Source organism: Chinchilla lanigera, unplaced genomic scaffold (assembly GCF_000276665.1).
Source record: "Chinchilla lanigera isolate Chin_1 unplaced genomic scaffold, ChiLan1.0 scaffold00026, whole genome shotgun sequence".
Classification (NCBI taxonomy): Eukaryota; Metazoa; Chordata; class Mammalia; order Rodentia; family Chinchillidae; genus Chinchilla; species Chinchilla lanigera.
In genome coordinates this window covers 25,690,902-25,713,291 of record NW_004955427.1, presented here as the reverse complement: position 1 = coordinate 25,713,291, position 22,390 = coordinate 25,690,902, and the positions used below count along the sequence as shown (strand labels likewise).

At 39.9% G+C, this 22,390-nt stretch overlaps 1 protein-coding gene and 1 long non-coding RNA gene across 4 annotated transcripts in view; one reads left to right on the top strand and one right to left on the bottom strand.

Moving 5' to 3' along the window:
• Window positions 1-11,060, top strand: part of LOC106148736 — a 19,663-nt gene extending 8,603 nt beyond the window's left edge. Inside the window, exons 2-3 of the long non-coding RNA XR_001234399.1 lie at window positions 10,377-10,454; window positions 10,970-11,060. This is a non-coding gene — a long non-coding RNA (uncharacterized LOC106148736). The remainder of the gene's footprint in view (window positions 1-10,376; window positions 10,455-10,969) is intronic.
• Window positions 11,061-16,935: 5,875 nt separating this feature from the next.
• Oxsr1 (oxidative stress responsive 1) overlaps window positions 16,936-22,390 on the bottom strand; it is a 120,702-nt gene continuing 115,247 nt past the window's right edge. For all 3 annotated transcript variants that reach the window (XM_005386597.2, XM_013515207.1, XM_013515206.1), the window contains 3 exons: window positions 21,016-21,084; window positions 19,974-20,038; window positions 16,936-19,579 (listed from right to left, as the gene is read on the bottom strand). In XM_005386597.2, the coding sequence (XP_005386654.1) occupies window positions 19,505-19,579; window positions 19,974-20,038; window positions 21,016-21,084 (209 nt within the window). In that variant the 3' untranslated portion in view covers window positions 16,936-19,504. The remainder of the gene's footprint in view (window positions 19,580-19,973; window positions 20,039-21,015; window positions 21,085-22,390) is intronic.

Sequence of the window (22,390 nt, the reverse complement as noted above, 5' to 3'; positions counted from 1 at the left end):
TTTTTGAGCATTTCCTTCATTATCTTGTCATTTCACTTTTTGCCTGAGAGATTATTTCTGATCTCATCTCTTCTATGGCCTTATGCAGTTGTTTCTTTACTTCCATTGCAATCATTCAGCTATTTCAGGCATGTGTTTACCAAGTTGTCCTATCTCGATGTCTCCTGGACTTGTTCTGATTGGGGTGGAGTTCTGGGATTGTGTTTTAGTCTTTTGTTTTGGCATGTTTGCTACCTAATGCAGAAAGCTCAGTTTCTCTCTTCAGTAGCTGCTCCGCCAAGACTACTAGTGTCCCTATTTTTCCTGTTTTTCAGGTTTGCCCCTGGGTGACCTCTGAGTAGTGCTACTTAGTGTCAGGTTTTCTGGCAGTTTTTGATTTGTATCTAGTTATCCCCATTCTCAGACAGAGGCACTTGTGTCAGTTGATGGCCAACCATCTGATCCAGTGTCCCCTTGAAGTTCAGGGCACGTGCATGACCTGACTCAGTTTGCACTGGTATGACAATCCCGGTCCGTGGACCTATGTCCCCAGGTAGTTTAGGGTACAGGCATAATTCAGACACAAACTGAAGGATCTACAGTTTGTGAACCACCTCAATCTATTTCTCCAGTCAGTTCAGGACACATACAGAAACCAGATGCAGCCCAGATGGGTATCAGTCACAGACTTCCCCAGCCTTCGACTCCCTAGGGTGTCTGGGCAAAGGCAAAGCTCAGACTTGAACAGCGGGTCAGTGGCTCTTGGAGCACTCGCACACTCAGCGCAGGGCGCGCGGGGCTAAGAGTCTGTTCACCCCGCCCCCAGCCAGAGAAGTCCTTGGGGCTTCTGAGTGAAAACCTCCTCTCCAGTCTGCTTATTTGATTATTGTGAGTTGAGACCATTTATGTTGATGGTTGTAACTCATGTATTTGCTTTTCTTTTTCATTTTGTTTTCTTGTTATTTGGCCCCTGTCTTTCTCCTGTTTAATTGCTTGCTCTGCCAGGCAACTTCTTTCTATTGGTGTTCATGTGTTTGTAGTCTTTGTTATCTCTTTCTGAAATGTCTTTCAGAGCATTCTGTGGAGTGGTTTTGGTGGTCATAGATTTCTTCAGATGGTTTTGTCATGGAAGTATCTTATTTCTCCATCAATTTGGAAAGATCATTTTGCAGGGTACATCAATCTGTGTTAAAGATTGTTTCTCTTTAGGGCTTGAAATACTCCAAGCTCTCCTTGATTTGAGGGTTTGAATTGAGAAGTCTGTTGGGATTCTGATGGGATTTCCTTTATAGTTGAAATGCTTCCTTTTTTAGCTGCCTCTAATATTTTGTTCTCATGATGAATTTCTGGAATCTTATATGTGCCTTGGTGTAGATTTATTTTGGTCATGGCCTAGGTACTTTTCTCTCATTACTGAGGCAAAATACCTGATGCCTAAGATTAAGGTAAGAAAAGTTTATTTAGCTCACAGTTTGTGGAGGTTTCAGTCTGTACTCAGCTGGCTCCATGGCAGGGTGACATGGTAAGGGCCAACAATTCAAGGTGGCAGGAGACAGTGAAAGCAACAAGAGCAAAAGGGGGAGAAGATTATTAGCCAGGGTGTCATACCTATTACAAGGTTTTTCTCTCCTGTATGACAACACTGTAATTGTTTGGAGTCATTATCATCACTGTATTCCAGTACCAAAGGACTAGGCGCTGAGCCAAATTGATAACAATTTTTCATCTTCAATATGTTGGGAAGGTAGGTTCTTCAGATAGACACAAAGATCAAGAACCATCTACAGGTAAAAAAAAAAAATCCCTCGGGAATTGTCAATTCCTAGGGAATCCATTATACTGTTGATAAAGCTATCTACCATAAGAAATCTACAAGCATCAACACAGAAAACAGAAAAAAAATTGAAAATAAGACAAAGAAGCAAAATGCAACCCTGAATAACTAGCCCACACAGTGTACATCCAGAGCACAATAAAATAGAGGAAATCAGAAGCCAACCACTGGAACTTTCTGAAATGACAGCAATAGAAGTGAAAAAACAAATGGAAGAGGCTACAGAAAAAATAATCTCTAAAGTGCAAAAAGAAATGACCATCAAAATGAACATTAAAGCAGACACAGATTTTTTAAAAATAGAGGATCTTAGGAAAACAATGCAAACCATCAATGCCCAACATAGGAAAAAATGGAATCCATGAAACAGATCCAAAGAAAATCCAGGAGATTAAAAACTCCATTGAAAGTATAGGCATCAGATTGAATTAAGGCAAGGATAGAGTATTGGATCTAGAAGACAGGATTTCAGCTAATGATTAGGAAAAGAAAGATATCCTAAAAATATCAAAAAGCATGAAAAAATTTTCCAACAACTAGTAGACAAAGCAAAGAACATAAGATTGACTGTAGACAGTGAGAGGCTGGAGACAGGACAAAAGACATCAAAACATTTCTTTACAGAAATAAGGCAGAAAAATTCCCAAACATGGATAAAAAAATTAACATACAAATTAATGAAGTACATAGAACTCCCAATAGTCATGACCAAAGTAAATCTACACCAAGGTACATAACAATAAGATTCCAGAAATTCAGCACAATAATAGAATATTAAAAGCTGTTAAAGAAACAAATCACCTATAAAGGAAAACCCATCAGAATCACAGCAAGATTTTCACCACAAACCCTCAAATCAAAGAGACCTTGGAGTAAGATATTTCAAGCCTTAAAAGAAAACACTCTTCAGCCCATGTTGACATACCCCACAAAACTAGCTTTCAAAATCAATGGATAGCCGGGCATGGTGGCGCATGCCTGTAATCGCAGTACTCGGGAGGCTGAGGCAGGAGGATCGTTGTGAGTTTGAGACCAGCCTGGGCTACAAAGTGAGCTCAAGGCCAGCCTGAACTGCATATTGAGACCTTGTCTCAAAAAGACAAAAAAAAAAAAAAAATCAATGGATAAATAAGAAAAAAGATAGCCTCTTTAACAAATGGCGCTAGGAAAACTGGCTATCCACATGGAGAAGACTGAATCTAGACCCCTATCTCTCAGCATGGACTTAACTAAGATCAAAACGGATAAAAGATCTAAATATTAAAACAAAAACACTTAATCTTCGGGAAGATAAAATAGGTAAAACTCTTGAAGACATAGGCATAAGCAAGGACTTCCTAGACAGAACAACAATTGCACAAGAAATAATATGAAGAAATGAGAACACATCAAATTAAAAAGCTTCTGCACAGCCAAGGAAATAACCAACAGAGCAAAGAGACAACCAGCAGAATGAGAAAGAAAAATTTACAATTATTCCTCAGACAGAGAACTGATCTAGAATATATAAAGAACTCAAAAAAAATCAGACTGCCTCCAAAATAAAAGATCCAATCAGAAAATGAGTAAGTAAAATAAATACACATTCCACGGAAGAAGAATTGCAAATGGCAAATAAATATATAAAAAAGTTCAGCATCTCTGGGTATTAGAAAAATATATATTAAAACAACACTGAGATTGCATCTTACTTCAGAAAAATGGCCATCGCCAAGACATCATATAATAACAAATGCTGGTGAGGATGTGGGCAAAAAGGAAGACTTCTACCTTGTTGATGTAAACTAGTACAATCATTCTGGAAATCAGTATGGAGATTCCATTTGACCCACTATTCCCCTTCTAGGTATCTTCTCAAAAAGAGTTTAAAACATCATATTACAGTGATTCTTGAATACTTATCAGCAGCACAATTTGCAATAGCTAAATCTTGAAAGCAGCCTATACGTCCATCAAGAGATGAATGGGTGAAGAAAATGTGGTATTTATACACAGACACATGAGTCTAAATACTATATGAATTCTTATATGAGGAACCCAAAATATAAATAAAGCAAAAATAAAAGATAGCTAATAGGAAATAGTGAAATAGACTTTTTGCAAATGGGAAAGGGATCAAGAGATGGAGGCACAGTGGAAAGAGGAGAGAACAGCACTGAAAAAAAAGATGTGTTATTTACATGTAATAACTCCCCACTGGAATGTGATCTTATGTACTGCAAACATGTACTTTTTAAAAATTTAATAATTTTAAATAGAAACTGTCAAAATCAAAATGCTAAAACAAGGAAGACCTAAAACAGTCAAAACCAAAAACAGAATAGAATATGCAAGAACTGTGGGGAAGTTACACAAGGTGTACATATGTGTAACAAGAATTTCAGTAAGAGGAGGGAAGGAGCAGAAGAAATATCTGAAATAGTACTTGATGGAGACCACTATGAAGTGGCTGTGAGCAGGATTTAATATTAACCAATTGGCTTTCCATGTTTACTTGTGAGTCATTCGAAGCTTAGGCACCTTGTCTGGAAATGGGCAGTGGACTCATAGTAAGTGAACTTCTATGAGTCACTGGTCATCACTGAGGCCTGTACCTGGCCTGTGAAGCAGTGATGTCTCACAGGACAAGATAAGGCCAGAGCTGCGGACATTTGTCTCCAACCCCAATTAATTAAAAGGAGGCTGAAGTTGCAGACTCCACACTCCTACAATAAATGCCAGCCTAAAGATAAGGTAGTTCTACTGATTGACATAATTTACTACTTTGGAAAATATTTCCCAAGGTCCTGCTAGATTCTCGCATTTTCTTGAGCATTCTCCTTTGTTTGAAAACCTAATAAATATGGGTTGCCAGAGAAGTCTTGGTCTTAACCCAGAGAATCTCAAATTCTGTAAGAGAGTTGGACCTTCCTGGAGCCCTAAAATCATTTCAGTTGCCTCCTTTATTTAAGCCTTTGTCGTCCACTTGTTTGGGAGACGGTGGGCCTGATCAGCCCACAATAACTAAGGGTTATTAATCCAATAAGTAATTACATACACTTTTCACAAATAATGTCAGACATCAAATTATGGATGCAGGGAGTTCAGAGAATACAAGCAGAATAAATGCTGTTGTTTTTTGTTTTTTTTTTTAAACCTACATCATCAAGGCATATCACTTTCAAACTACAGCAAATCATAAAGAGATTATCTTTTAAAACAGGACAAAAAAATCGCACCTTATAGGCCAGCAAAGATAAACATTACATCTGACATCTCAAAACTATGCAAGCAGGAAGAGAGTAAAGTGAAATATTAAGGTCTTCAAAAGGAGAACCCTCCACTTAGAATCCTGTAACCTGTAAAATTATCCTCCAAAAGTTTAGGAGAAATAAAGACTTTTTCATGCAACAAAAATTAAAGATATTTGTAGTAAGTAAACCTATCCTGTAAGAAATATTAAAAGAGGCAGGCTCTTTGGAAAGAGTGAAAAAATCATATAAATCAGAAACTATTTAAAAAGAGTATTACTAAATAAGTGAAGGCAAAATAAAATCATTAATTTTTCTTACCTTATTTGGTCAAACAGAAAATATTTTCTTCAAAATAATATAAATCAGATTATTTTTGCTTCTGTGTGCCAGAAAAGGACAGAAACTAATGATTATGTATAACTGAAATGAATGACAGCAATGATACAGAGGATATAAGAGTAATTTTGTACTTGTCTTATCTGTGAGGCTGTAGAGTGCTGTTTAAAAGTAGATTTGTATTAGTTATATACATATATATTGCAAACTCTAGTGCAATCATTTTAAAAAGTTTTTTAAAAGTATAATTTATATGCTAAAAAATGAAAAAAATAAAATTATATAAAAATCTTATCAATTAAACCACAAAAGGCAGAAAACAAGTGGAAGACACTTGTAGAAAGAGCAAGGGTGAAAAACAGAAGACAGTAACAAATGGGGTATGGATTAACCCAACTAATCAATAATTGCCCTAAATATCAATTTTCTAAAGATACCAATTAAATGACATAGATTGTCAGAGTGGATTATAAACACTAAGACCCAATCATATGTTTTTCTATAAGAACTGTGCAAGAGAAAGAAACTATTCAAAAAGAAAGAACAAGTGGGATGGAAGAAAGGAGAAAAGAAGGAAGGGAGTTAAAAAAAAAAAAAATATATATATATATACACACATACACATGATAGCTGAGATAATTGTACTACTAATTTCTATTGGTTTATTGAAAGGAACAGTTAATGTTCGTTTCATCAATTTTGCATGCCTAATCTGGTAATCTTGGCAACTACTTTGAAGATAACAATACACAACATAACAACCATTGTTAATTTCCTATCATCTTGTTTTGAAAGTCTCTATTGTTTTTATTGGTTTTTTATTATTTTTAAAATAGATTTTAAAAAAGAACTGTCCCTCCCCACCCCTTTGTGTTTGTTTATTTGTTGTCGGGTATTTTGTTTTGTTTTGTTTTTGAAACAGGGTCACACTGTGTAGTTCAGGCTGGCCTGGAACTCACTATATAGTCCAGGCTAGCCTCAAATTCAGTGATCCTCCTGGCTCAGCCTCCCAAGCACTGGGATGACAAGGATGTGCCACCATATCCTGCCTGCTAAGAAAACCCTTTCAAACACAAAGAAATGTATAGTTGAAAAAGGACAGAGAAAAATAAACCATTCCAACACTAAGCAAAAGAAAGTAGAAGAAATTAATATCAGACAGAGAAGACTTCAAAACAAGAGAATTTATCAGGGATAAACTGGGGTCTTACATAAAAAGCGTATGTGCTTCTGAAGATACATCAAACAGGGAAAAAGTGAGAGAATTTCAAAAGTGATAGATGAATCTACTATTATACTTGGGAACTTTACCACACTTCTATCAGAAATAGGAAGATCTAGAGTGACCCTAGCCAAGTAATTTAATCTTCCTGGTCTGTTTCCAGATCTCTAAGTAAGCTACCTTGCTGATTTGTTATGAGAGTTAAATTAGTAATTTAAGTAAAGTAATTGGTCCATGGCTGGAGATACAGCTCAGTGGGAGAACATTTATCTAGCATGCTCAAGGCCCTGAATGTGATCCCTAGGACTACAAAATAAACAAAGATAAATAGTTCACCCCATCCTTCCACGTAAGTAGAAGTGAATAAAGGGTAACATCATTGGGTATCTGACAACTCTGAGATATGTATCACATCATTATCCCATTTTTACAAAAAAGGAAATGTAGATTCAGGAACTTATCTACAGTCACTATTTAAATGGTAGCTGGCATTTGAATTTAGGAGATTACAGAGAGGGAGAAAGGGGAGCTTAGTGAGGGCATGATAGTGCATGCTTGTAATCCTAGCAATTCTGGAGGCCAAGCCAGAAGGATTGCAAGTTTGAGCCTAGCCTGATGTGTTGGTTTGGGGGATATTTTGCAAGGTGAACAATATAATACAGGACACATAGTTGTAAGATTATTTATAATCGTCACCCAAAGAATGATATAGAAGAGAGTGTAGGAAATCTGTCCACACACTTGGGACCAAAGAATCCAGCTGAGGGCCTGGATCCCACAATGATGTCCTGCATGAGTCCAGCTGAAGACCTAGAGCCTGAAGACCTAGAGCCCATAACAGTGCCTCCCACAAATCCAGGTGGAGGCCAAGATTCCATTACAATATCTCATGCAGGCCTATTTCATGGATTTGCACTGGGAAGGCCCAAAGGTCAGTGGTGGAATCTAGGAAGTCTATGCCAGTAATATGAAGGATCTGTGCTAGTAGGCTGAAGGAGCTGCACTAGAGCTAGGAAGCAATGAGCAAAGTAGGAACCACAGCTCCCCTGGAAAGTACTACAGCCATCCTCAGCAACAGTGAGGTCCCGAGCTCCTCCAATGGTGAAGACAACTGAGTTCCCATCAGGAAAGCCAATCCAGCAAGCTTCTCCAGGAGACTGGCAGTGCGCACCATCTTCCCAACTGGAGTCAGGAAGTGATGTTCATAGTGAGAACCAGAGCTCCCCCAAAGTGAACTTAAGCTATTCTCAGTGCAAACAAGGTCCTGAGCTCCTCGGAGGATGAAAATAGCCAAGTTCATCAGGAAAGCCAGCATGACAAGCCCCTCCAAAAGAACCAACAGATCTTTACAGCTTCTACCAGCTCCCAACAGCCTTTCTCTGCTCCAATAGCCTCTTTCAGTTCCCAATAGCCTAACTTCTTCTTCTCCAGTTCTGCCTCTTATGCTGCTGGCAACAATCCTCAGACAGACCTCCCACACCCAGCACCATGCTTACGCAGTTCAGCTGGGGGTTATAAGTTGACCACCAGTTGTCAATCCACTACACCTGAACAATGTAGATAGCTAGTGAGATCCTGTCTCAAAACTTTAAAAAAAAAGAGCTGCATATATAGCTCAGTGCAAAGGGCCTGGGTTCCAAGTATCATAATAAATATATAGAAAAAAAGAAAATGGATGCTATCTGCTACCTTGAGATCAGAATGTTAAATGAAATCAAATACATAAACAAAATTTCATAATTTTCTTATATGAGAAACTCAAAATATAATTTAAAAAAAAAACACTAAAGTGAAAGACAACAGGAAAAAGAGACTGATCTTTTGCAAATGAAAAGAGAATCTAAAGAACAAAGGAGGGGGAAAGTGGGAGAGGACAGAGGATAAAAAGAATTCAAATGAGCCAGGCACAGTGTACACACCTGTAATCCCAGCACTCAGGAGGCTGAGGCAAGAGAGTTGCCATGAGTTTGAGGCTTGTCCAGGCTACATAAGGAGTTCAAGGCCAATTTTAGAATTAGGTGTGAAATATAATGAAGGTCTTGGCAGGGGTGAAATGCATTGGACAGAATGCCAGCACTGCCATTCAGTATTGGAAATTGTAACAGAGGAGATGCTACAAGATGCTATGAAATACAGAAAGGTAAAAATGCAAGTAAAATGTTTTGTATGCAATAACAGCCATATTCAAAAATGTATTTATTATGATACCTCACTAGCTGAACTGAAAGCATTTGTAGGTCTGTTGTACTTAGTACAGATTTCTCATGATGATAGTAGGAATATAAAAGATTTATGGAAAAGCAGTGGGTCAAAATACGGCATAAAGATTTATGCCCCAGTGGATGAAAACTTATGATGTTTTGAATTTAGACATTTATCATTAAACTCAGCCATCAGGGCCTTGTTAGTAGAGTAATAACCCGAATGATGTTGTGAACAGACTTGTTGCCCCCATCTCCCAAACTAATTAGAACATGATTTCTGACAATTGGTTTACCCATTCCCAATTGATGTTACATTTGCTAAAAGACAACAAGTTGACAAGGCAGACTATACACAGAAGCAAAGCAGAAATTCCAAATGAAATGTCACAGTTTCAAAACAGAATTGTATAGTGCAATTTTTCAGTTTCAGAAGGCTCTAACATTGGCCTCAAACATGGCAAAAAAAGGCAAACTGGTACTGCTGACGTCAGCATTTCACCATGATGGAAATATTGATAGGGAAACCTCAACAAAACAGAAGGCTGAGATGGAAACTTTCAACAACAAAACCAAACGTGGAGTAGATGTTGATGAATTATGCAGTAACTATGATGTCACTTAAAACAGAAAGCATTGGCCAATGGGTGTGCTTTACTCCATCCTGTACATACATACATAGTTTGATGATTTACAAAGAAAATAAGTGCAAAATATCATGGAAAATTTTTCTTAAGAGGATTGGGACTGGAGCTCTTAAGAGATCATTTAAAACAGAGGAGAAACAAAATATTTCTGCCCAAAGAATGATGAAAAAAAAATTGTGGATCACACTGGTGAGCTAACAGATGAACAGGCATCACAACAACCTACTACAGCAATAGGAAAATAAAAAGATGTCAACTGTGCCTAAAAGAAAGTACAAGAAAACAAAACATACATACTATCAGTATAAGCCACACTTGTGTATGAAACATGCAGCTGTCATGTGTGAAGACTGCCTTGGCCATGACCATTGAAGCAAAGCTTATTTCTGTGGTAGGCTTTTGTGTTTATACTGTACTTCACCTAAGATTTTATTTTGGATGTTATCTTTTAGGTTTTGTAAACAAGTAAGCACTCATTACATATTTATATTGTATTTTATTGACATCTTATTTCTTTAAGTGCATGTTGCACAATATAGTAGGAAGCTCCTGACAAAACAAGAGAGGTGACAAGACTGCCACATAGGAAAGTCAAGCACATGTACTGTCAGTGTAAACAAGATGTGTGCATGGAACATGCAGGTGTCACGTGTGAAGATTGCCTTGGGTGTGACAACTGAAGCAAAGCTTATTTCTGTGGTAAAGTTCTGTTGTACTTGGGGTTTACAAGGGAAAAAATTTAATATAGGAACATAATTAATAGGATTATTTTATAATTGTCACCCAGAGTCAAATGAAAAGGGATGTGGGAGATCTGTCTACACAACAGAGATCCAAGGAATCCAGGTGAGGGCCTGGATCCCACAGCAATGTCCTGCATGGGTCCAGCTGAAGAACTAGAGCCCATGGCAATGTCCTCCACAGGTCCAAGTCAAAGACATGAGCCCAAGATGATGTCTCATGCAAGTCTGTATCAAGGATCCACACTGCAAAGGCCCAAAGGTCAGTGGAGAAAGCTAGAGTCTGCACCAGCAGGATGAAGTATCTATGCCACTAGGCTGAGGCATCTACACTGAAGCTAGGAAGCAACGCTCAAAAGTAAGAACCAGAGCTCTTCCAAAAAGAACCACAGCCATCCCCAGTGACAGTGAGGTCCCAAGCTCTTCTGATGATGAGACCAGCCAAGTTCATATCAGGAAAACCAACACAACAAGCTTCTCAAGGAGAATCAACAGCACATCATCTTCCCCCTCCAGTTCTTTCTATGCCATTGGCAACAATCCTCAGATGGGCCTTCCACACCCAGCACCACACTAATTCAGTTTAGTTAAGTGTTACAAGTTGACCATTTTATCCACCACAAGTTCTATTGCTATTTTTATTGTAGTTCATATACAAATTTATTTCAGAAGTTCTTCTAGTTTTTTTAAGGAAGTATACAGCCAATGTGAAAATGTTGCTATCTATTCTAAATGCACAATATGTACTAAAAATCTAATATTTTATTGATATTTTAGTTCCTGTTAACTATATACTGTAATTAGAACCTCCTGAGAAAACAGCAAGACCACTGAGATGTCAAATATGTCCTACAAAAAGGCCAAGAAAGCAAAATACCTGTGCTGTCAGTGTAAGTGATGTGTGTATGGAATGTGCTGTTGTCATGTGTGCAGACTGCATTAGGTACCATAATTGAAGTAAAGATTACTTCATTGTAGCATGCTATTGGCATTTTCATTGTATTTCATTTGGGAATTTATTTCTGATGTTCTTTTTTAGACTTTGTACACCAAAAATTAGTCCATGTTGAAAATTGTTTTTTATAAACATTCAGTATTAAAAAATACTTTGTGGTATTTTTCCTGTTTAAGTACTCATTATTTAATAAAACTCATAAAATTATAATAATTTGATAGAAATATTAAAGAATAAACATGGGTGTAACAGACCCATGTTTATGCACCTTGATGACAAAATTAAGTTTTATGCTTCAAGGGCTACTACAAGATACACAACTACAGGCTGGGGACATAGCTCAGTGGCATAAGTGCCTGCCTGGCAAGCACAAGGTCCTGAGTTTGATTCCCGGTACAAAATAAAAATAAAAATAAAAATAAAAAAAGATATACAAAGAATGTACAACATAAACAAAAGATATAAGGATGTACAAAAGATGTAAAAACAAACAACATTGGCTCATGATGGCCTCCCAGAGTCAGATGTGGAAGAGTACAAAAGCTCTGTCTGCATGCTAGAGATGTGAAGCATCTAGTCCAAGGTCTGGAGCTCACTATAGTGTCCTGTGCAAGTCTGTATCATGAGGTTAAAGGATCTGCAATGGAAGACTGAAGGGTCTGCACTGGAAACCAGATGACATCCAAGGTGAAGGTGAAGACTAGAGCTCCTTCAAAGAAACAGAAGCAGCTTTCTTAATTTCCCTTTTATACCACTCTAGTGACAATCCTCCCTAGGGGTGGCTCTTCTACACCCAGAACTATGCTGAGCCAATTTAGTTGGGTGTTTCTTACTCAAGTTGATACTATCAGTTAACTTTCACATACACGCAAATAAATATATGAAAACACGCTAAATGGCACATGCCTTAGGGAACTGTAGATTAAAATGAGGTACCAACACACACCTAGACAATGACCAAATCCTAAATCCTGATAACACAGATGCTGTCAAGAATGTGGAGTAACAGAAACTTTCATCACTGCTGCAGGAATGCACAATGACACACCCACACAGTCACTTCAGACAATAATTTGGCAGTTTCTTACAAAATGAACCAGCTGGTGGGTGTGGTGGCACACACCTGTAATCTCAAGCACTGAGGAGGCTGACACAGGAAAGATCATAGTGAGTTTGAGCCCAGTACATAGTGAGCTACATAGTGAGTTCAAGGCCAGCCTACACTACAAAGGCCCTGTTTAAAAAAAAAAAAAAGTCTTACTATATGACCCAGTGATCATGCTCCTTACCCATCCACACAAAAGCATGAAAACTTCCATCCACACAAAAACATAGATATTTTCAGCAGCTTTAGTGCTAACTGCTATAAACTAGAAGCAATCAAGATGTCCTTCTGTGTTCCTAGCTGAATGGATAGTGTTGCAGACAATGGAATTCAGTGCCAAAAAGAATTAAGTATCAAGCTATGAAAAGACTTGTGAAACAGGAGGAAAAAGTTCAAATGGAAAGGGAAACAAGGGAGGGGGAAAGGAAGCAATGGAAAAGGAAAATAACGATTAGAAAAGAAGGAAAAATGGAAGCAAAGCTTTTGTAAACGAGGGGGAAAGGGTTGAAGGGAGGGTAGGGGAATGGGAGAAAAAAAAGAATCAAGTTATATCATGTACAGGTGCAAACTCCCTATAATGAATGTGATCATTATGTATACCTAAAATGTACCAATAAACTATAAATTTTAAAATGTGGTAAAAATTACATGCATATGATTAAGTGAAAGAAGTTAAAATGGCTGCACAATGTATGATGCTGTTATGGTTTATGTCTGGGTGTCCCCCCAAAGCCTCATGCGGCCATGGGGCAGGCTTTTAAAGTTTGATTGATTAGGGGTGTGAGAGCTGCACCCGCCCTGGGATGGACAGTTTGCATATGTAAGGGAGAGGAAAAGGGTGCTTGAGGCCATTCCTCCCCCATTCCTTGCTGGTGTGTGCTGGTTGCTTTTGCTGTTGTCTGCCACCCTGAGCTGTAGCTCTCTGCCAAGTGCCACTCTGCCTTATAATCTGCCAAGTATGGACTGAAACCTCCACGAACTGTAAGCGAAATAAACCTTTCCTTCCTTAATTTTGGGAGTCAGGTATTTTGTCCCAGCAACAAGAGAAAAGTAACCAAGACAGAATTTGGTACCAGAGGAGTGGGGTCATTGCTGTGACTATATCTGACCATGTGGTTCAAGAGCCTTGGGAAATGGCTTGTGGGGAGTGTTTGGAAAGGTTTGGAGTTGTCGCCTGAAAGAGAAGTACTAGAACGCCTTTGGCTGTTCTGTTTGGGAGATTCTGGTCAGAGTTCAGAAGACCAGAAAGCTAATAGAAATCTTGCCAGTAATGACCAGGTTTGGGAGGTTTCTGCTGGGAAGGACTGCATTGGTTGTTGGACTCCAGATGATGTGTGTTATGGCTTGGCAGAAAGTTTGTCTGCATTTTGCTCATGTCCAGAGACTTTGCCTAAGACTGAGATTAAGGACGGCAGCTGACTGATTAATCTGGCAAAAGAAATATCAAGGCAGTCAAACGTTGGGGCAGTAGCATGGCTATTGTTGGGGGCTTTTAGCCAGATTTATATTGAGAATCAAGAACAAAGAGACCAGCAGGATGATTTAAAATGTTGTGAGTTTGACCAGAAAGGAAGCTCCAGTCATGCTGTGGACTGCAAAGATAAGACTGAGGAGCTCTCTATTGCTGAGAAGGAACAAGAGAATGGAAAAGATGGCCTGAGGGCATCACAAGCAGCAAGTCTCCACCCTTTGCAGCCTCAAAACTGCAAAGGTGAAAGACCTTGCTTTGAGAAAAAAAGCTGCTGAGTGCCAGGTTCCAGAATGGTGGCAGCATAGAGAATCTGCTCCTCAGAATTGGATTCAGAGTGGCCAACAATCCAGGCACTCTACCTCTGTGGCCAAGAGAGAGGAAAACTTGGCTACTGCTCCAGGTGGCAGCAGACCTTGGCATCATCCCCGTGGCCCTGGCTTTAGGTGCATGGAGAATGCAGGAGTTCTGAGGTTTAAGAGGCTCCAACCCAGATTTCAGAAAGCCTGGGAGGCCAGGCAGTGTGCCCCTGAGAGGGCAATGTGTGAGGCTGAGAGTGTGAAGCAAAAGGTGCCCTGGAGACCTCAGAAGTTTAGAAAAGCCAGGACCGTGGATCACCTGAGGAGAGCTGAAAGGAGGGAACAAAGCAGGCCTAAGAGAGAAGCTGTGGCAGCTGTAACCACCAAAAGTGCCACAGGGGTGGACTCATGCAAGCACTTTGGAGCTCACAATGTGCCACAAGTTGCTTCAGATGCTGCATGTGGAATTACAGGACATAATGTTAGCCCTGCTGGATTTTGGACTTGCTTTGGTTCCAATGCTCTGTGTCCCCGTTTGTACCTTTTGGAATGGTACTGCTTATTTTGTGCCATTGAATGTTGGAAGTGTTTAACTTTTCATTTGTGCAGGGGCGCACAGCTAAGAGTTTGCCTTACATCTTGGAGGAGACTTGGGACTTGGACTCGTCAGCAATGCTGAAACTCTTAGGACACTGGCAACTCTTGCAGATGAATTAAATGCTGTTTGTATAAAGGGATGGGCATGAGTCTTTGGGAGGCCAGGGGTGGAATTTTATGGTTTATGTCTGTGTGTCCCCCCCAAAGCCTCATGCGGCCAGGGGGCAGGCTTTTAAAGTTTGATTGATTAGGGGTGTGAGAGCTGCACCCACCCTGGGATGGATAGTTTGCATATGTAAGGAAGAGGAAAAGGGTGCTTGAGGCCATTCCTCTCCTTTTCCTCGCTGGTGTGTGCTGGTTGCTTCTGCTGTTGTCTGCCACCCTGAGCTATAGCTCTCTGCCATGTGCCACTCTGCCTTATAATCTGCCAAGTATGGACTGAAACCTCCACAAACTGTAAGCAAAATAAACCTTTCCTTCCTTAATTTTGGGAGTCAGGTATTTTGTCCCAGCAACGAGAGAAAAGTAACCAAGACAGATGCTAACTATAGGAACATTTTGGTAAAAGAGTAAAAAAAAAAAAAAATCAGTGGTTCCCAGGAGTTAGTGGACCTGGGTGGAACAAAAAGGCAGAGCAAGAATGACTTTTGGGGCCATATTCTGTATCATACTGTAATGGTGGCTATGTCATTCATTATACATTTGTTGAAAGTCATACAGTAATTAGTATGTACTAATAAAAATATTTTTTAAAAAGAACCCATTATCTGTTCAACACCAAGAATGAGTCCTAATATAAACTGTGGACTTCTGGTGATAATGGTAGGTCCATGCAGGTTATCAACTGTACCAAATGTACTGTGGTATGAGATGTTAATAACTTTATTGGTTAGGGTTCTCTAGAAGAGACTCAACAGCCTAAAATATTTAATGGGGCCCAAAGCCACAGAACAAGAGGGATCAAGAGTGCAGTCAGTTGGAGACTGATGGCTAGAGGCTCCCTGGAGTCACTGGTACAAGTCCGCAATAAAAGACAGCAGCATCTGGAGTCTGATGTCCACAGGCAATGGCACCAGCAAAAGACACACCACAAAGGGGAATCTAGGGACAGAGGGACAGGGGAAAAAAAAAGGACTAAAATGTGATATGGAAAGTACCAACTCCCCATGATGAATTTATTCATTCTGCATCACAAATATGTACTAAAAAAAAAAAAAAAAAAAAAGACATCCACTCAAGCAGAATAGAACTTTTAAAAATAGTGACCAACTTCTTCCTTCTCCTTTTAATTCCACCTGGGCTAGGAGCCTACTTAATAGTGTCACCCACACGTGGGTGGGTCTTGCCCCTCAATTTGCTGACCTATGTGTCAGTTATCTCTGGACACATTATCAGACACACCTGAAAGTGCTTTATTAACCTCCTAGGCATGTCTTAATCCAGTCAAGTTGCAAAAAGTTAAGGCTGCTCATGTGTGAGGTTAAGCCTGCCTTCCACTTGATTCTGCTGTGAGACTAAAACTGCCCTAAAGAAGTCTATTTAACAAGCCAACATGAGGTAGGTGGCCCAACCCGAAGGCAGAATCCCTGGACTGACTGTTGCACTTAACCTGGTACTTTGCAAGAAGTAAAGGTAAGAATCAGGCCTACTAACCTGCTATGATCTAGTTAGAAAGAATGTGCAAGTAGACAGGCCCAATTTACTCTTGCTCCTGTGTCCTTAGCTCTCGGATGTACTAGTCACTTTTCTCTCCCCACTTTTATAACTTGTTTATCTTGAAAGTAACCCCATCAGCTGCAGGCTATCCAGTGATGTCAACACCATGGCTCCACAGCCTGTGCTCTAAAATACCAGGACCCAAAAGCAGTTCCATCATGGATTTCGGCTATCTCTCTTGGCAAGGATTGTGATCAGGGAGATTACTCACCCTGTAGGTGGGTGACAGGAATGGAAAGGAGCCTAGACTCTTACATGAAACCCCAATTCAATATGAAAGCTGACCAGAGTGAAACTCAGTCCTACTGTACACTTTCCAAAAGGGACTCCCAAGGGCTTGAACCTGGCATTGTCCCCTGCCCAAAACAATGAACAGGACCAAAGATTCAGAAAAGATCAAAACATAAGAGATCCACATCTCACCCTGCCAAATTTCTGGGAACAGACCTCATTCTTTCCTTTGTGGGTTTCAATTTCTCTACTTACACAATTATATTCAAGCAGTTTTAGATATATTTGGCTTCTACTTACATGAAAACTTAAATGACCCACTTCCCACAACTCCTCACCAACGGCCACAGAAGTAAAGCATCCATACACAACTAAGGGCAACTTATTCTTTATTGATTAAAAATGAAGAAAACATGCAGTAAAATACAAAGTCAAAAAGGGGGAAAGTTAAATATTTTACATCTTCCATAATCTAGCATACATCACGAGGAGGAACCTCCATTTATCAATACACTGTTATTCTGTCCTCCAGATTATTAAATAGTACCAGCTGGCTCTAGGATTTGGTTCAAAATTTAAGTAAAACTCCTCATTAGTCCTTTAGAAAGACCACACATTTCACAGATAGCATTGGCACATATTACCTTGTGCTATATAGTTAATATAGCTATATACTCCAAGGACAAGGGTATCCTGGGGACCAGGAGCACTCTGAACCACAACTCCTGGAAAGGTTGCTTGCTGTTCCACCTGGGCAGTTTCTGTTCATCTGCTTTCTCAGCATCACTGTACAAGCCAGAAGGAATTCACCATACATCATGTGGAAGAAGAAATAACACTGTCCTGAGGCTGGGGGAGGTCTGTCTCCTAACTCCCAAAAGGGCAACTGAACTGAAAAAGAAAGAGAAAGCCCCAGGCCACATCTGTTGTTAGGCTTGTCTCATTGAGGTTCAAAGGTACGGTGGCTGGAAAAAGTGAACAAAGGACAGACTGCTGCTCATGCCTAGCCCAATGTCAGACCACCCCCAATCATAAGCCAGAACAGGTTTGAGCCCCCTCCCAGGTTTATAAATAAGTAGAGTTTAATGGCTTTGTTTGAAACCAAAAAACGGACTATGCAAGCCACTGATCTTGTGCCAAAGAGGACATTATCTACTTTTTCATACTCCATTCCCACTTCCCTGACCTTCATCTCCACTCCCTATCCCCACAAAAAGAAAAACACAAACTATTTTTCCAGAAAGCTGATCAATCTTTTCTCTCCCTCCTGACTCAGAACGCTTCCTTCTTTAACCAATCCTGCTAGGACCTTGGACTTGGAGTCTAACCTTCTAATCTACTTTCCTCCCAAACCTCATCCCAAATCCATCCCCTTTCCCTTCCCACCATCCACCCCTTTCCCAACATGCCTCTGTACCCAAGCAGGTAAAGAATGCCCATGACTAAAGCTACAGGCTCAGAAAAAATGAAACAAAAGGCATGACAAGCAGTTATGGGGAAAACTGTCAGATGTTCCAAAAAAACCTAGGTAATCTTGTTCTTCAGATCAACAATACTGGAAAGGGCTCAAGTGATTCTATAAAAGGCAACTCTCTCCTTTCCATGGGCCTAAAGCCCACTTCTGTGTGTCTCTTTAAGGCCAGATCAAGTATCCTATTCATATATAAAACCTGGTAAGTTGGTAGGGTTATTAATTGTTAGACAAAGACTATGAAATAGAAGGAAAAAAGGAAAAATCAACCCCATTGATTATTCACATATTGCATTATGAGTGCTCCTTTTTAAACCTAAAGAATAAGTTATATAATTTCTGTAAAAAATCAAATGAACACTGTCTACTCATAAAACCTAAAGGTCACGGCACATGTGGCTTCACTTTCCATCATGAGTCGGGTTTAGCGCACAGGGACCCCCTCCAGAGAGTCAGTGCAGGAGAGGGGCAGAAGGCAGGCCTCTGGCCCAGGGTGAGTCTCCTTTATTGCTGTAGAAATCTCAGCCTTGCACACTCACTTCCTTGTGACTTGGAGGCCAGGTGAACTGATTTTCATAGGAGGATCGAGGAGCAGTTTTTCTTCAATGTAATTTTTTAAAATTTGAAAATAAACACTTCAACAATGAATTCTGATTTTTCTTTTCAAAAACCACCTCTGGCAAAATTTACTTTTACAAGCCATTACTTGATATAATGGAAAATGCACTTGTAATGCAAAAACAGTACAAAGTTCCACTTTGAAGAATCTGATGGCTGAAGTTTGACTACAGTCAGATGTTTTGCACCAGCTGAAGTTAAGGCTAGCAACCCTTTTGGAGGGAGCAATGAAGAAGGGGGTGCCTGAGAGCAGCTTCAGCAAAACACTTAAGAGACACCATGAACAAAACAAGAACACAGTTTAGGCTGCCTCCATCAGAGGCTGTGCTTTTTTCTAACAAAGGTTGTTAGAATTCACATCAGGTACAAAGAAAAAACACTAATTAAATTCTCTGGGCTCCTGCTGAACAATCAACTTTTAATTGCTACTTCAATGGTAAAGAGATAACCCAAGATGCCCACATTGTGGCAGGTGTGAGAACACGCAAGATGAGGACATCCATAGAGCTGCTACTTTCCACCTGGGCCATCACTGGAGTAAGGCAAGAACAAGCTGAGATCTCCCTCCTGGCCTTGAGGCACATGGGTCACTTCTCAGATGGAGGAAGATAGGGGACGTGTGCAGCACGTTTATTAACGGAACTCTTTAAGGGGATGCTGACCACTGGTGACCCAACTGTTCTCTCCCAGCAGGGAAAAGGGGGAAGGATGGCAGGAAAAACAAAGAACTCTAAAGCTCCTAGATGGGAGGTTTGTTGCTAGGTTCTTTGGCAGTAGTGGGTTTAGGCCAATAGAAGCAACAGAGATATGCTGTGTGGAATCTCCTTAGGCCACTTCTTGCAGGCCTGTGGTTTAGCTGATGCTGAGTTGGGCAAATCCTATTAGTTTGCCATCATCAGGAATATCCGAGCCTTCAACACCAGATGCCTGAGAACCAAACAAAATGATAAGCTGTAGCTATTTATAAACAAAATTGCAACTTATAATTAAAACTGGTAAGGGATTATAGAAAGGAAGGCAGTGGGTAACTGGTTCCTGGGATATAAATGGGAGGCTGATGAAGGTGTTTTCTCCAGGAGAGAAGGGGGCTGGGTACATAGATGAGTCAGACTGGGTTATTGAACACAGGCTTGGGGTCAGAGGTTCTGAGAGGGAGAAAGGAAGACAAGCCACTCAAAGCGAGACATCAGCTCAGGACTAACTGAGGATAACCCACTATACTCTTAATATTCTCATCATTCAGAGGGTATAAAAACTGATCTGCCAAGGCTGCTGGTGTGTAAAAGGTAAGATGGTTTAGTAACGAGAAAGCAATGAATACCAGTTTGAAAGTGACAGATCGATTTGACTGAGGTTCTTCCACAATTTTCTGCAAATTAGCGGCCACTGTAATCATAAAAAAGAGAAAATCATGAATGAGAAACTATGTAAATCCACTTTAATCATATTTAGGAAGCTTAAATGCTGGTTGATAATCTTCTATGTAAAACAAAAATGTAGGGGAAAAGATCAAACAATCATTTCCCAAATGAAAGTATCTTTTAAACTCATCTCTGGCTGTACAAATATAAATCTTGAATCACTGTCAAATTAACTTTCTTTAAAATGTATTAAGTAGCGTAAGACAGGCATCAGGTGAAAGAGGTACAATCTGCCTGTTCATGAACCAGAAAGCCTCAGAGTAGGAACCAATGAAGTATGGTCTGTGGCCTGCTTCTGTGCTGCCTGCAAATTAAAAATGGTTTTAAAATGACAGTAACGAGATGGCCCACGAAGCCTGAACTACAGTAAGTCCGTGACTTATGAACATTCAAACTACAAAATATCACCGGTATACTGTGAGAGGCTCACTTTGTCTGGCTTACAAATGGATCTGACTTATGAACGTTCTCCCAGAATGGAGCTTATTTGTAAGTCAGGGACTATGTTCACTACCCGGCTTTTCACATGAAAACTTTGCTGACCTATCAGAAATGATGGTCTTTACCATCAGTAACACATATTTGTGGCTGACCTAACCCTAACCCTCTTTCCCTCCTTCTTGCTTTTTCTAGAACTAAATCACACTGTGTACCACAATGATATATACCAAAATAGAAATAACCTGTGACTCTTGTCGTCATTTCTACTACAGTGTCCCAGAGGTCTGGGTGTGCTTTCATCTACTGTATCAGAAGTCATAAAGCAAACTCAGAATGAGACGGGGTTTTTGGTAAAGAACTATAATGAATAAATGTCATTTCCACCAAGCCAAGAACCATTTCAAGAATCTGCTGACCTATTCAATGGATTGGAATTCTGGCTTTCTAGGTGCTAAGGACATAGAGACACAGAGGGACAAGGGCAAAGCACAATATAGTTACCTATTACTAAATCTCTTCCATCGACCAAGCCAGCAGAAATGAGTTCCTGAGAGACGCCTTCTGCTGTATCTGCAGGGACAGAGAAGAAAGTGCTCCATTTCTTGTGCATACAGGTCACTGTTAACTCTAAGTCAGCATGGGTGGCAGCACTGCCAGACCCAAGCTAACTTCTACATTCACAGAACAAGAGGCAGGAGGCTGTTCCTTTACTGGGGATTACCTCAAGTGAGGAATTCTCACAGGTCTGGATAGAGGACAGAATCTATACAAACTAGGTACCAAATATCAGCTCGAAGTACAGATAACTTTTAAAGCGATGTAAGACATGGGCTCAGGCCCATGTCAGAAGAGCCCCAAACAGTGATATTACAGAAAAAAACTATTTTCGAGATCCCTGGACTTGAGCTATCTAGCTCTGAGCCGTGAAAGTGAGTATCGAACAACTCCAGTGCTAATAACAAAGAGGATTTATTCTCAAGAAAGAACAAACTGCAATCCCTTCTCTTTGAGGATCCTGTTTCAAGTTTTTTGCTAAAATCATTTTCTTTTTTATTCTAGTAGCTTTTCTGCTTACCCAGTCATCTTAGGTGATACAATGTAAGCAATGGGTATAACTAGAAACTAAAAAGACAAGGACAGACTCCTCCCTAATTAATTTCATATTCACCTGACTCAGTGGTATTGGCTTTTGAGGGCTAGACACTGAGCCTCACATCCTCACAGAAGACCAGCAATTTTAATTAATTCCTGAAAATGTGACTGCTTGGCTCTAAAAAAAAGTAAAACATACATCTCTGTATGTTTGCACCTGCTCTCTTTAATCGTCAGTTGCTGGCACTAACACAGCCGAAAGAGTAATATGGGACACCAAACAGATATCTGCTGGCTGCCTAAATAAACACCCTATGTAACAAAGGCAAGAAAAACAAAAACTAAGCCTCGTTCCAGGGTGAAGTTCACCATCAGGAACACCACATGACAAGGTTCACTTTCCGTGTGACAACAAAGTAGACTGGAGGCCTCATTTCCTCTTTACTCTCACAAGAAATAAGCATGCACAGAGATAAGGGCAAGGACTTTACACCTCAGAAAATCTTGTTTGAACACCAGCTACCTCTTTCCAGCTGTGTAGTCTATTTTACCTCTCTCCAACTTTTAGTCTCATAGTCTGTCAAAGAGAGTAATTTCTTTTTAGGGGGCTGATATGATAGTTTAAGGCGATAAGGCTTAGCACAATGCCTGGCCCCAAAAAAACAATAAATAAGAGATGTATTCATTACTATTTATATTATATTAGGCTTTCCAAATGAGTTTTGTAATACATTACCTGCATTTTTATTTTATTCATATGTCTGCCAAAACCTAAACAAAGTAA